Raw genomic sequence first — 14,694 nt, forward strand, 5'->3', positions numbered from 1 at the left:
AAATGTTAATATATCATTTATAGCTTTATATACAAGTGTTCTTGTAATATAAATCAGGCCATCCGACAAGAACATTACAGTGCTGTCCCACGTAAACGTAGGAAAAAGAATGCAGGAACTCCAAAGTTCCATTGATTATAATGTCCATAGTGTTGCTCGACCTCCATACCAGTCTCCAGCGGCACCCCAGGGCAGTGCCCGAATGGGCAGCTCACCTACAAAGTGACAACCAATCAAGGGTACAACGCCACAGCCAGAGCTGCCGCAGACCAGCGGAACTCCTTCCCTGAGGACCAGGGGCAGTTCCAGCAACATTGCCAGGCATATGGCCATAGAACACGCGACAATCAAAGCCACAAGAAGCGGCAGAGAGGCCTGGAATGCACTGCCACGTGTCGTGGTTGAGGCAAATACTTGAGCAACCTTTAAGACTTATCTGGATAGGCACATGAACAGACAGGGTATAGAAGGATACAGGCGGTTGGTCTAGGTAGAACGCGTGATCGGCACAGGCTTGGAGGGCCAAAGGGCCTGTTCATGTGCTGTTTTGTTCTTTGTTCTTTGACATTAAAGCTTGATTGGAAAATTACACTGGGGAACCACTGAGCTTCATGGGAACCACCATGACCCCGGTAACCCACAGGAAACAGTAGTAGCTGTCAGACGACTTGATCGTGGTGCAAGGGCTGGGACCTAACCTGCTGGAGCGTGATTGGCTACGAGTACTCCGCTTCGGCTGGCAGCAGATGTTCCGGATGGGCACCGGAAATCTCTGAGGTCCTCGGGAAATATCCAGAGGTATTCAAGGAGGTCCTGGCCGAGATAAAGGGAGCCAAAGCACACGTCTTTGTGGGCCCGGAGGCTGCACCCAGGTACTTCAGGACGCGGCCAATTCCTTATGTCTTGCTCACCAAAGTGAATATTGAGTTGCAGTGCTCTGGAAAGTTTGTACATCGTACGTCCTGTGCGATTTGAGGAGTGGGCCGCACTATGGTCCCGGTGATGAAGCCAGACATGTCTGGTCGTCTCCGTGAGGAAACTGTAAACAGGGCATCCCGCCTGGACTGTTACTCTATGCCTCACTTGGAGGATTTGTATGTGAAACCGGCTGGAGGATGCTCATTCGCCAAACTAACTATGAGCCACGCAGGAGTTTAATTGAGATACATATTACTAATTTTGTTTACATCTTCCGTGGAGCTGTACGAGAGACCAACTTCTAGGATGTTGCGTCACTTCCTATGATTATATACATAGCATATGATTAGCTTATTAAATGATTAGAATTAACTCATTGAGCCCAATTGCCACATTACACTAGACAGGTTACTGGCCATAATCTTCCGATATTCCTTAGATATGGGGCTGGTGCCAGAGGACTGGAGAATTGCCAATGCTACACCTTTGTTCAAAAAACAGTAGCAGGATACATCCAGCAACCAGAGGCCAGTCAGTTTAACCTCTACAGTGGCATGCTTTAGGAAACAACAATTCAGCACAAAATGAATGGTCACTTGGGCAAGTGTGGATGAATTAAGGAACACCGACATGAATGTGTTAAAATTGTGTGAAACTAACTTTTTTTTAAATGTTTTTATTCTCCATTTTCACATTTTCCTTCAAAGTTTACACCCCACCAACAAACAGTAAACGGTAACGAATACAAAGTCAATTCCCTTAACATCAGCAATGATCCCATTCTCCCACTACCCCAACCAACGGCCCACCTGTCAATATATGCATCCAATAAAAAAAACCCTCCCACGGTGGAAAAAAAACAAAGGCGAAAAAGAGAAAGGAGTCCTGAATCGCCCATGGTCACATTAACCTATCGAGTCCCCCCCCGGACGACACTCAATGCCATCCAACCTCCGAGGGAGTACCGTAAATGACACCCAAGAGTTGTAAACCCGCCCCCCCCCTCCCCAACTCCTCCCTTCCGCTTCCTCTTGTGAAAATCTTCCCCCCCAACCTCTGTTCCTTCTCCCCAACCTTCCACCCCGGCTAGACCCCTCGGGCCCTGTTCTGACAGGCTCCGATGGCCGCAGCCCCTCCCCCCGCCCCCTCACCCCCATTCACTGGCCGGCTTAAACCGGCCAGCGTGGAGGCCCCCGCCCGGGTCTCTTTCCCCCTTTGCCCGGCCCCTGGAAAAACCCAGTAGTCCCCTTTCGCACACAAACCCCGCATACACACCCATACCCCAAAGAACCCTCAATACGACTGAAAGTCCCATTTCTTCCCTTGTCCAAATATATACAATCTTGGCTCCTATAGCCCATACCCCAGCACGTAGTGAAACAAAAAAGAAAAAATACAGGCATGAGGCTACATCGGTACAAGACCATTTCTCAATTCTGCCACAGTCCTTCTGCCTTCACAAACTACTCCGCTGCTTCCGCCATCCCAAAATAAGTCCTTGAGCTTGTAAGTCACCCTCAGCCTCGCTGGATATACAATGCCGCACCTGCACCTTGCTAATGTACAGTGCCCTCTTCACCCAGTTGAAAGCAGCCCGCCTCCTCGCCATCTCCACCGCGAAGTCCTGGTATACGCGTATACCAGCTCCAGCCCACTGCACCACCAGCTTCTGCTTAGCCCAGCACAGGACCTTCTCCTTCACACTGTACCTACCGAAGCACAGAGTCACTACCCTTGGCGGCTCACTCGCCTTTGGTACAGGCCTCCACGACCGATGAGCCCGATCCAGCTCACATCAGGAGGGGTCCTCCCCCTCGCCCAATAATTTCACCAACATCACAGCAAAATACTCAGTCGGACTCGGCCCTTCAACTCCTTCGGGCAGCCCCACAATCCTCAAATTCTGTCGCCTGGATTTGTTTTCCAGGTCTTCCATTTTGCCTCGCAGATCCTTGTTGATCTCTATCTCCTTCCGCATCTCCTTCCCCATCGAGGTAAGTTGATCACTGTGCTGCAGTAATGTCTCTTCCACTTCCTTCAGCGCCTCGCCTTGCTCCCGCACCTCCGCCACTGCGCTCGCCACCGCCGTCCTCACCGGGGTAATCACCTCCTCAACCAGCGCTTTCAAAACCGCCCCCATCTTCTTCCTCATTGCCTCCATGTGTTTTGCAAACTGCCTTTCGACTTCCATGGCCATCACCTCAGTTATTTCTTCAGCCGTAAGCAATGCGGCCTCCCCTGGTGCTCCAACCTCCATTTTCTTTACTGACCCCGCGGTGACCTTTCCACTCCCCGACGGACTTTCAGCCGCTTTTTCCACGGCCACTTTTTTGCTGATCTTTGACATTTCCTCCCCCTGTGCTGTCTCCCAACTTTTGCTGCCCCTAGGACCGGGCGTTACCCCCCGGCAATGCTGTTCCCAAACGGGAGCCCTCCAACGCGCGGCTGCCTCCCGCCCGCCATCACCGGAAGTCCGTGTGAAACTAACCTGATTGAGTTTTTATTTGCTGAGGGTGTTGATGAGGGTAATGCAGTTGATGTGGTGTATGCAGATTTTCGGAAGATGTTTGATAAAATGCCATCAAATAGACTTGCCAGCAAAACTGAAGCCATGGAATTAAAGGTTACATGGCAGCATGGATACAAAGTTCCAGGAAATAGAATAGGGGTGAATGGTTGTTATTAGGACTCAGAGGAATATATACAATGGAGTTTCCCAGTTGTTGATGCTAGGGCCAGTGCTTGTCTTTACATAGAACATAGAATTTACAGTGCAGAAGGAGGCCATTCGGCCCATCGAGTCTGCACCGGCTCCTGGAAAGAGCACCCTACCCAAGGTCAGCACTTCCACCCTATCCCATAACCCAGTAACCCCACCCAACACTAAGGGCAATTTTGGTCACTGAGGGGCAATTTAGCATGGCCAATCCACCTAACCTGCACATCTTTGGACTGTGGGGGGAAACCGGAGCACCCGGAGGAAACCCATGCACACACGGGGCCTCACGGTAGCATGATGGTTAGCATCAATGCTTCACAGCTCCAGGGTCCCAGGTTCGATTCCCGGCTGGGTCACTGTCTGTGTGGAGTCTGCACGTCCTCCCCGTGTGTGCGTGGGTTTCCTCCGGGTGCTCCGGTTTCCTCCCACAGTCCAAAGATGTGCGGGTTAGGTGGATTGGCCATTCTAAATTGCCCGTAGTGTATGGTTAATGGGGGGATTGTTGGGTTACGGGTATCCGGGTTACGTGGGTTTAAGTAGGGTGATCATTGCTCGGCACAACATCGAGGGCCGAAGGGCCTGTTCTGTGCTGTACTGTTCTATGTTCTATGTTCTATGATGAGCAGACAGCGACCCAAGCCGGAATCGAACCTGGGACCCTGGAGCTGTGAAGCAATTGTGCTATCCACAATGCTACCGTGCTGCCCAAATGTAATCTGAAGTGATTTAAATGCGCAGAATCCCTATAAAATGAATGATATATATTAATGACCTAGACTTGGGTGTACAAGACACAATTCAAAATCTGCAGATGATATAAAACTTGAGAAGGATAGTGATGAACTTCAAGAGGGCACAGATAGGCAGGGGGAAGGGGCAGACAAGTGGCAGATGGCATTTAATGCAGAGAAGAATGAAGTGAAAAAAAGGCAAGGTACTGTGAATGTTGGAAATCTGAAACAAATACAGAAAATTCTGTAAATACTCAGCAGGTGTGGCAGGTTGGGAATGTGGTACAAGAAAAGCACATGGGGTCCTGGTCTTTATGATTAGAGGCATAGGGCTGGATTTAATTAATACAGCCCATTCCTATGATAAGTGGTTATGGAGCTTTTGAAACTTGGCCAATAATTTCAGCACGGTAGCACAGTGGTTAGCACTGCTTTCTCGTAGCACCAGTTGCCTTGGCTGACTGTGTGGAGTCTGCACATTCTCCCTGTGTCTGCGTGGGTGTCCTCTGGGTACTCCAGTTTCTTTGCACAGTCTAAAAATGTGCAGGTTGGGTGGATTGGCCATGATACGTTGCCCCTTAGTGTCCAACGGTTCGATGATGTTATTGGGATAGGGTGGGGGGAGTGGGCCTAGGGTGGGGTGCTCTTTCAGAGGGTTTGTGTGGACTCAATGGACCAAATGGCCTCCTCCTGCACTGTAGGGATTCTATGACTCCATGATAATGGGCTCAGCTACGATAGCAAACCCTGGGAAATGTAAGCAATGGACTCTTTTGAAAACGAGAAACCAGATGGCCTTTTTTTAGAAGCTTCACCAGATGCCCTGTCAATTGTGCAAGTCCGAGGAAGTTTGGGGCTTATTTTCACCTTGAAGTGACCACTGCTGAAGATTTTGTTTTTCATTTTATAGGCATATTCTGCGCATTTAAATCACTTCCGATTACATTAGAAATCCCAAGCACTTTTCAAAACTCAACTTTTAATGCACAATGGGCCCAATGGGAAAAGTATTAGAATACATTCTTAACATTTATCCAATACTGATCAATGTAATGCTCAGCTCACCGTTGCAGTATAAAGCTCTATAATCAATCACTGCTGTAAAAGGATGGGAAGGCTCTGGAGAGGGTGAAGAAAAAATTTACAAGAATGGCAGGGACAGGCTATTGAATTGGATGAGCAGCCATGATCATAATAAATCACGGAGCAGGCTCGATGGGCTGGTCCAATTTTCTATGTTTCTATGAGTTCATTGAAGGGAGGTCTTGTGGTGTAGTGGTAGTGTCTCTGGGGTGAAAGCTTCTAGGTTCAAGTCCCACTTCAAGGATTGACAACCATGGAAAGTCCGATTATAACATGGCTATGCAGGTTGATTATCAGCCTATAATTCCTTCCACTAAGCAGAGGGCAGGTGCTAAGTGTGGGAGAATTTCCTGGTCAGCTGTACTGCAGAAAGCAATGGCATACCACCGCAGTTCTTTGCCAAACATAATCACGGACTAATTCAATGGAAGTGTGTGGTTGCCAAAGCCCTTGGACCCTGATGGAGGGGGAGCATTTAATTAAAACAGATAAGAGTCTGAGAGGCTGTTTCCTGTGGCTGCAGAGTCGGGAAATGAGGGCATAGCCTCAGACTAAAGGGCTGGCCAAAGGGACACTGGAGGAGGAAACCTTTCTTCACTCAGGAGGATGTGAATCTTTGGATTTTGTTACTCCAGAGGGTTGTGGAAGCTCCATCAGTGAAAGCTGACGTTGTGAATCAACCGTGATCTTATTGAATTGTGGAGTAGTCTCGACGGGCTGCATGGCCTACTCATGTTCTTATTTTATATGTCCTGAATCTGTATCCCAGCATGCAAAATTGCAAGGCCTGTTTGAAGGCGACAGCAGAGGGATGTTTTACCGTGTACAACCCAGAGTCCAATTCACTAATATGGTCTATTTTAATCAAACACATTTAAATTATTTGTACTACTTGATTTGGCATTCGAGGAATTTACAGGAGAGCATGGATTGAGGGCACCGTGGGCAAAGTCACTGATCTGCGTGTTATTGACTCACACACAGCAGATGGCATCAGGTCTCAATGCTGGCCTGTGATGAGTTAAATAATATGGGTATGTCTGCGTGTCTTTGTGTTCAGTGAGGAACGCGGTGAGTTCAATTATTCTCTCCCCCACCCACCATCAACATAGATTCGCCTTCCCGCAGTTACTTCTTGAGGTCTGAAGGATTGATGAGCTGCCAAAGGGCAGCCGACTCAAATGGCATGGAGTTTCTATTTCTGGAATGGGGAGAGCGGGATGAGGACAATGTTGTGTGTGACTGCAGCATCGGGTTGAGGAATCTGACGAGAAATGAACTGCTCCATTAATTCTTTGCACCTTCTGTTTTTCAGAAATGTATGAGGTTCAACCTTGATGCTCCCGTGTGGGTGTCTAAGCAACGGATTCTGTGCACTCTCAACCAGACGCTGAAGGATGTACTAAACTATGGGCTCTTTCAACCAGCTTACAACGGGAGGGTTGGGAAGTTTCTGGATGAAGAACGTCTGCTTCGAGAATACCCAACGCCCCCTGATACACCCATACCATACCTCGAGGTATTCCATTTGATTTGTGTCTGTGTACTTGTGCAACTGAGCTTTTGCTTCTGACACTGCTCCCTTGGAGTGGAGAAAATAAAGAATAGTTTGCATTCTTTGGCTGGTTTAGCTCACCGGGCTAAATCGCTGGCTTTTATAGCAGACCAAGCAGGCCAGCAGCACAGTTCGATTCCCGTACCAGCCTCCCCGGACAGGCGCCGGAATGTGGTGACTAGGGGCTTTTCACAGTAACTTCATTGAAGCCTACTCATGACAATAAGCGATTTTCATTTCATTTTCATTTTCATTCATGTGGTGCCTTTCACAACCCCAGGACCTACGACCTGATAGAGGTTTGCAAAAATATGAGGAGCATTGACAGAGTGGATAGTCAGAGACTTTTTTCCCAGGGTAGAGGGGTCAATTACTAGGGTGCATAAGTTTAAGGTGCGAGGGGCAGGGTTTAGAGGAGATGTACGAGGCAAGTTTTTTACACAGAGGGTAGTGGGTGCCTGGAACTCGCTGCCGGAGGAGGTGGTGGAAGCAGGGACGGTAGTGACGTTTAAGGGGCATCTTGACAAATACATGAATAGGATGGAAATAGAGGAATACGGATCCCGGAAGTGTAGAAGATTTTAGTTTGGACGGGCAGCATGGTCGGCACAGGCTTGGAGGGCCGAGGGGCCTGTTCCTGTGCTGTACATTTCTTTGTTCTTTGTTCTATGCCAAAGCACTTTACAATCAATTAAGTACTTCAGAAGTGTAGTAACTGCTGTAAGAAATTTGGTAACCAAATTATGCACAGTACATCTTCTGCAAGCAGCAATAAGAAATATGACCAGATAATCTGTTTCAGTGTTTCTAGGTGTGGGAGAAGTATTTTTTAATATAAATTTATAGCACCCAATCCAATTAAAGGGCAATTTAGCGTGGCCAGTCCACCTACCCTGCATATCTTTGGGTTAGCACAGTATGAAGTCTTACAACCTCTTCATTCACCTGAGGAAGGAACAGTGCTCCGAAAGCTAGTGTTTGAAACAAACCTGTTGGACTTTAACCTGGTGTTGTAAGACTTCTCACTGTGCTCACCCCAGTCCAACGCTGGCATCTCCACATCATCTTTGGGTTGTGGGGGCGAAACCAACGCAAACACGGGGAGAATGTGCAAACTCCACACGGACAGTGACCCAGAGCCGGGATCGAACCTGGGACCTCGGCGCCGTGAAGCTGCAATGCTAACCACTATGCCACCCGTGCTACCCTATGTGGAAGAAGTATCGACAAAAACATCAGGCAGATCTCTCCTGCTCTTCTTCCAGGAGGACCATGGGATCTTTTATGTCCACCTAAAAAGTGGTTTAGCACCTCTTCCAAAAATCAGTACAGCACCTCCCTCATTATGGCAGTTCAGTGTCAGGCTCGATCGTGTTCTCCAGTTTCCAGAGTGGGGCTTGACCCCCACGTACCTCTGACTCAGAGGTGAAAGTGCTCGTGCATAGGCTGACCAAGAATGCTTGCAGCTGAAGGAACCCTCTTCGAATGCTGCTCTGTGTGAACCAGGATGAATGTATTTCTTGCAGTGGGAGCCTGCGAGATATTTGTTGGATGAGAGTGCATGGCATTCATTGTGTGGGGGGGGGGGGGGGTTCAAACAAATTTGGGACCTTCTCAGGGAGGTTTCAGGGAACATTTTAAAGGAGAAAGGAGAAATAAAGAGTTGTGAGTTTTGGGAGGGAATGCGAGAGCCTGGATCAGTGGTCGGTAACCTCGTGGCTCATCTTCTTCTCAGTGGGCTAGAAGATTGAAATTTGACTTGTTGACTAACCATGGCCTATGAATAAGATTGAATACATTTAATACACACCGAATATTTTGCAACAAGTTATAGAAAGTGCTTAATCATTTATATGTTAGTAGAATTGTCATTGCCTTCTAACGGTAAAATCAAAAGAAATATTTACACTTTGGACACAGGGAATGCACGGCTCTCACAGTCAGCGTTGTCAGCAATCAGTAAGCACCTCACTTCACTTGCCCTTGCTTTATGTGCAAATTACTTCAGTCATTGGCATTGCTGCCTGTACCCCGTATCCTTACGAATACTTAAGAATGGATGCTCCCTGCTTCTTCTCCCCCCCACCACTCCCATGGCATTGTGATGGCAAAATCCATTCCCAAGTCTCCAAAATGAACCTGGTGTCTGACCTGCTGCCTCAGCTACTCTGCGAATAAAGAGAATGTTCTCTGCTGTGGAGTTAGCTGTGTTGTCCTCGTGGATTGGTGCAGAAATGGATATCAGGCTTCATTGAGCTTCAATAGGAAGTGTCTGTTTTGTCACTGAACCAACAATTATTACCTTCTTCTCAATTATTTTGTGACAATGAGTTTATTAAATGTTTTATCATTAGATGTCACTTATCTCAGCAGGAAACAATACACAGCAAAGCCAAACCTGTGTGGTATGCAATTAAACCCACCTCATTTGTTTAACTCTTGTGTTAATTTGCTACAAAGACAGAATAATAACTATTACAGTGCTGCACTTGTGATATCCCAGTCCTTTACTCAAAGTTATTAAAGGGGACAGATTATTTCTGTATGTTTATGCAATTATTCATTAATCAACACTGTAAATTGTAATAAAAAATATTATAGGAAAAATGCTTCAGGTCCAAGATAGATCTCATCCCCATCGACCACCTTCTCACCATCCCTCAATCCCATCTCCCTCAATCCCTACATTCCCATGGTGTCTCCTCAGGGCTCTAGTACTTTCTCCCCAAAGCCTTCAGTCCTCAGGGTGCCATGGAGATATTATGGTCTGTGAGGTGCTACCACGCCAAGATCCTCTGAACTGCTGTCATTGGCTACTGAATCCTTTCTGCAGTTATACTTTGAGGCTTTTTGATTCCTTGCTTACGTCTTCACTCGATGCTTACAGTCCAACTTGAACCATTGATTAATTTCTCTCCGTATTTGGAAATCACTGGGTCACAGCGATCTTTTAGAAGCAAAGGCCAAAATTTTCCGACCATTTGTGCTGGCGGGCTTTTCCCGTCACACCTAAGCCAACCCCAGTGGCAGAGGGTGTGAACAACGGGAAATCCGTTGCCAGTGGCGGGATGAGAAGGTCCATAAGAATAGGAACAGGAGGAGGCCATTCAGACCTTCGAACCTGCTCTGCTATTTGATAAGATCATGGCTGATCTAACACTCAGTAAGTCCACTTTCCAGCCTTATCTCCATAACCCTTAATTCCTGTAATGATTAAAAACCTATCGATCTCAGCCTTGAAAATGTTCAAGGACTCCACCTCCACAGCTTCCTGAGGCAAAGAATTCCAAAGATTCACCACTCTTTGAGAGAAGAAATTCCTCTTCAATCCCGCACCCCTTTACTCTGTGACTGTGCTGCCGCCCCGCCACAGAACACGACACGTAAAGGGGGGGGGGGGGGGGGTAGGGTGGAATGTCCCGCCCATTAAAAGCTCCTGGACATAGAAGAAGGCCATTCAGCCCATTGTATTTCTACTAGCTGCAAGTCGGCTTTCAGCTGAAACACACTTTTCAGCTTCTGGTCTGTAGTGTTGTAGTTCACAAACAGATAAATATTTTTAAAATGCTCTGAGGATTTCTGCCTGTGCCACTCACAGGCAGCCCATCACCCCGAATGGAAAAATTCTCCACAACTTCCTTCTAATCCTTCTGCTAATTACTTTAAATCTATTCCCCTGGTTACGGAACTCACTGCTCTGAGAAATACATCCATCCTGTCAGCTCTATTTATGCCCTTCATCATTTTATACACCTCAATTATCTCCCCTTAGTGCAAAAGAAAACAGCTCTCGTTTATCCAATATCTCCACGGAGCTCAAATTCTTCAGCCTGGGAAATATTGTCATAAAAGTCCCCTCTACCCTCTTGCAATCACGCCTTTCCTGTAATGCGTGATCAGAATGGAACGCAGTGCTAGCTGTGGCTTAACTAATACACGGTTCTAGCATAACCTGTCTGCTCTTAATTCATTTTTAAAACAATCTTTATTGCCACAAGTAAGCTTACATTAACGCTGCAATGAAGTTACTGTGAAAAGCCCCTAGTTGCCACATACTGGCACCTGTTCGGGTACACAGAGGGAGAATTCAGAATGTCCAATTCACCTAACAGCACGTCTTTCGGGACTGTGGGAGGAAACCGGAGCACCCGGAGGAAACCCACGCAGACACGGGGAGAACGTGCAGACTCCGCACAGACAGTGACCCAAGCCGGGAATCGAACCTGGGATCCTGGCGCTGTGAAGGAACATTGCTAACCACTGTGCTACCATGCCGCCCTAAAGGAGAGGATTCCATATGCCTTCTTAATCTTCTTATTTACCTGTCCTGCTATTTTCCAGGATCTAAGGAGATGCATTCCAGGTCTTTCTGTTCCCGATGCAGCTTTCAGCACCCTACCACGTATAGTGCCTTTGCCTTGTTTGCTGTCCCCAAATGTATCAGCCCACCTTTCTCCAGATTGAATTCCATTTAGCACTTTTCTGCCCACCTGACTAGTCCATTGATATCTGGCTCCAGGCTGCAGCTTTCTTCCTCATTATCAACTGCACGTACCGCCTGTAAACTTATTAATTATGCCCCCTGCATCAACAAGGGACCTAGTGCAAAGCCCTGCAGAACTCTCTTGGGGTTTGTCAGTCATAAAAATGCCTGTTGATTGTTGTACTTTTCTTCCTGCCGCTGAGCCACTTTTGGATCCCATTTGCCTCTTCCCCATCGATATCATAGATCTTTACTTTCCTGACCAGTCTGCCATGTAGCACCTTGCCGGGCAGCAGGGTGGCGCAGTGGGTTAACCCTGCTGCCTCATGGCGCCGAGGTCCCAGGTTCGATCCCGGCTCTGGGTCACTGTCCGTGTGGAGATTGCACATTTTCCCCGTGTCTGCGTGGGCTTCGCCCCCTCAACACAAAGTTGTGCGGAGTAGGTGGATTGGCCACGCTAAATTGCCCCTTAAGTGGAAAAAAGAATTGGGTCCTCTAAATTTATTAATGAAAAAGAAAATGTAGCACCTTGCCAAAATCCAAGTAGACTACATCGATTACACTTCCCTCAGTGACCCTCCTTGTTACCTCCTCAAACATATTCAATTAGCATAGTCCGTCTGACTTTCCTTTAATGAAATGAAAATCGCTTAGTGTCACAAGTAGGCTTCAATGAAGTTACTGTGAAAAACCCCTAGTCACCACATTCCGGCGCCTGTTCGGGGAGGCTGGTACGGGAATTGAACCGTGCTGCTGGCCTGCTTTAAAAGCCAGCGATTTAGCCCAGTGTGCTAAACTAGCCCCTCTCTGCTGACTGCGATGGATTAATCCCTGTCTTTATCAATGGCTACTGATGTTATGTTGCCCTCAGAAGTTTTTCCAATACTTCTCTCACCACGGAGGTTAGGCTGACTGGTGTAGAATTACTCCTTTTATATTATCTTCTCTTTTTAAACAGTACAATTTCAGCAATTCTCTGTCACTATCCCTGTCGCGAGAGAGGATTTCAAAGTGGTGATCAGAACCTCTGTTAGTTTCTCCTTAGTAGCTGATACCAGCAAGTTATCTCATTCCAAAGGTGTTCAATCCCTCAATATTTCTTCTCTCACTATGTTCATTCTGTGGAGATGCCGGCGTTGGACTGGGGTGAGCACAGTAAGAAGTCTTACAACACCAGGTTAAAGTCCAACAGGTTTGTTTCAAACACGAGCTTTCGGAGCACGGCTCCTTCTTCAGGTGAATGGAAAGGCTTGTTCCAGAAATGTTTATATAGACACAGTCAGAGATGCCCCGGAATGCGAGCACCTGCAGGCAATCAAATCATCAAAGATGCAGAGAGAGAGGTAACTCCAGGTTAAAGAGGTGTGAATTGTCCCAAGCCAGTTCAGTCGGTAGGCCTCTGCAAGTCCAGGCTTGTTGGTGGGGGCCGAATGTAATGCGACATGAATCCCAGATCCCGGTTGAGTCCGCATTCATGCGTGCGGAACTTAGCTATAAGTTTTTGCTCAGCAATTTTGCGTTGTCGCGTCTCCTGAAGGCCTCCTTGTAGAATGCTGACCCGGAGATCAGAGGCTGAATGTCCTTGACTGCTGAAGTGTTCCCCAACTGGAAGGGAACAGTCCTGCCTGTTGATAGTCGCACGATGCCCGTTTATTCGTTGTCGCAGTGTCTGCATGGTCTCGCCAATGTACCACGCTTCGGGACATCCTTTCCTGCAGCGTATGAGGTAGACTACATTGGTCGAGTCGCACGAGTATGCGCCGCGTACCTGGTGGGTGGTGTTTCCACGTGTAATGGTGGTGTCCATGTCGATGATCTGGCATGTCTTGCAGAGATTACCCTGGCAGGGTTTTGTGGTGTTGTGGTTGCTGTTCTGAAGGCTGGGTAATTTGCTGCAAACAATGGTTTGTTTGAGGTTGCGCGGTTGTTTGAAGGCCAGTAGTGGGGGTGTGGGGATGACCTTGGCAAGATGTCCATCCTCGCTGATGATGTGTTGGAGGCTGCGAAGAAGATGTCGTAGTTTCTCCGCCCCAGGAAAGTACTGGACGACGAAGGGTACTCTGTCAGTGGTGTCCCGTGTTTGTCTTCTGAGGAGGTCGGTGCGGTTTTTTGCTGTGGCGCGGTGGAACTGTCGATCAATGAGTCGAGCGCCATATCCCGTTCGTACGAGGGCATCTTTCAGCATCTGTAGGTGTCTGTTGCGCTCCTTCAGAACAGCAACCACAACACCACAAAACCCTGCCAGGGTAATCTCTGCAAGACATGCCAGATCATCGACATGGACACCACCATTACACGTGGAAACACCACCCACCAGGTACGCGGCGCATACTCGTGCGACTCGACCAATGTAGTCTACCTCATACGCTGCAGGAAAGGATGTCCCGAAGCGTGGTACATTGGCGAGACCATGCAGACACTGCGACAACGAATAAACGGGCATCGTGCGACTATCAACAGGCAGGACTGTTCCCTTCCAGTTGGGGAACACTTCAGCAGTCAAGGACATTCAGCCTCTGATCTCCGGGTCAGCATTCTACAAGGAGGCCTTCAGGAGACGCGACAACGCAAAATTGCTGAGCAAAAACTTATAGCTAAGTTCTGCACGCATGAATGCGGACTCAACCGGGATCTGGGATTCATGTCGCATTACATTCGGCCCCCACCAACAAGCCTGGACTTGCAGAGGCCTACCGACTGAACTGGCTTGGGACAATTCACACCTCTTTAACCTGGAGTTACCTCTCTCTCTGCATCTTTGATGATTTGATTGCCTGCAGGTGCTCGCATTCCGGGGCATCTCTGACTGTGTCTATATAAACATTTCTGGAACAAGCCTTTCCATTCACCTGAAAAGGAGCCATGCTCCGAAAGCTCGTGTTTGAAACAAACCTGTTGGACTTTAACCTGGTGTTGTAAGACTTCTTACTATGTTCATTCTGTTCAATATTTCACCCTTCTCCTTAACTACAGCTTAATTTTGATCTGTCCAGTGTCAGAAACAGAGACTGGGGTGAGGTCCCGAAAATCCAGACACGTACCTGCATGTCCATCTTGGGCACTGGCCATTTGGGATGAGTTCAGTGCTCAGGTAAGCTGCCCGCCCTCATGTGCCAGGTGGTTAGGTTCTTCAAGAGCTTTGTTAAAGGTACGTTTTGGAGGACAACTGGGATTTTCCAGTTTCCTGATGTGAAAGGGGGCAGAT

At 47.8% G+C, this 14,694-nt stretch overlaps 1 protein-coding gene across 1 annotated transcript in view; it reads left to right on the forward strand.

The window, feature by feature from the left end:
• Positions 1-14,694, forward strand: part of shank3a (SH3 and multiple ankyrin repeat domains 3a) — a 1,085,379-nt gene that overhangs the window by 342,772 nt on the left and 727,913 nt on the right. The window contains exon 4 of the mRNA XM_038811689.1: positions 6,767-6,970. Coding sequence (XP_038667617.1) covers positions 6,767-6,970 — 204 coding nt within the window. The remainder of the gene's footprint in view (positions 1-6,766; positions 6,971-14,694) is intronic.

This window comes from Scyliorhinus canicula, chromosome 11, assembly GCF_902713615.1.
Source record: "Scyliorhinus canicula chromosome 11, sScyCan1.1, whole genome shotgun sequence".
NCBI classification, from domain to species: domain Eukaryota; kingdom Metazoa; phylum Chordata; class Chondrichthyes; order Carcharhiniformes; family Scyliorhinidae; genus Scyliorhinus; species Scyliorhinus canicula.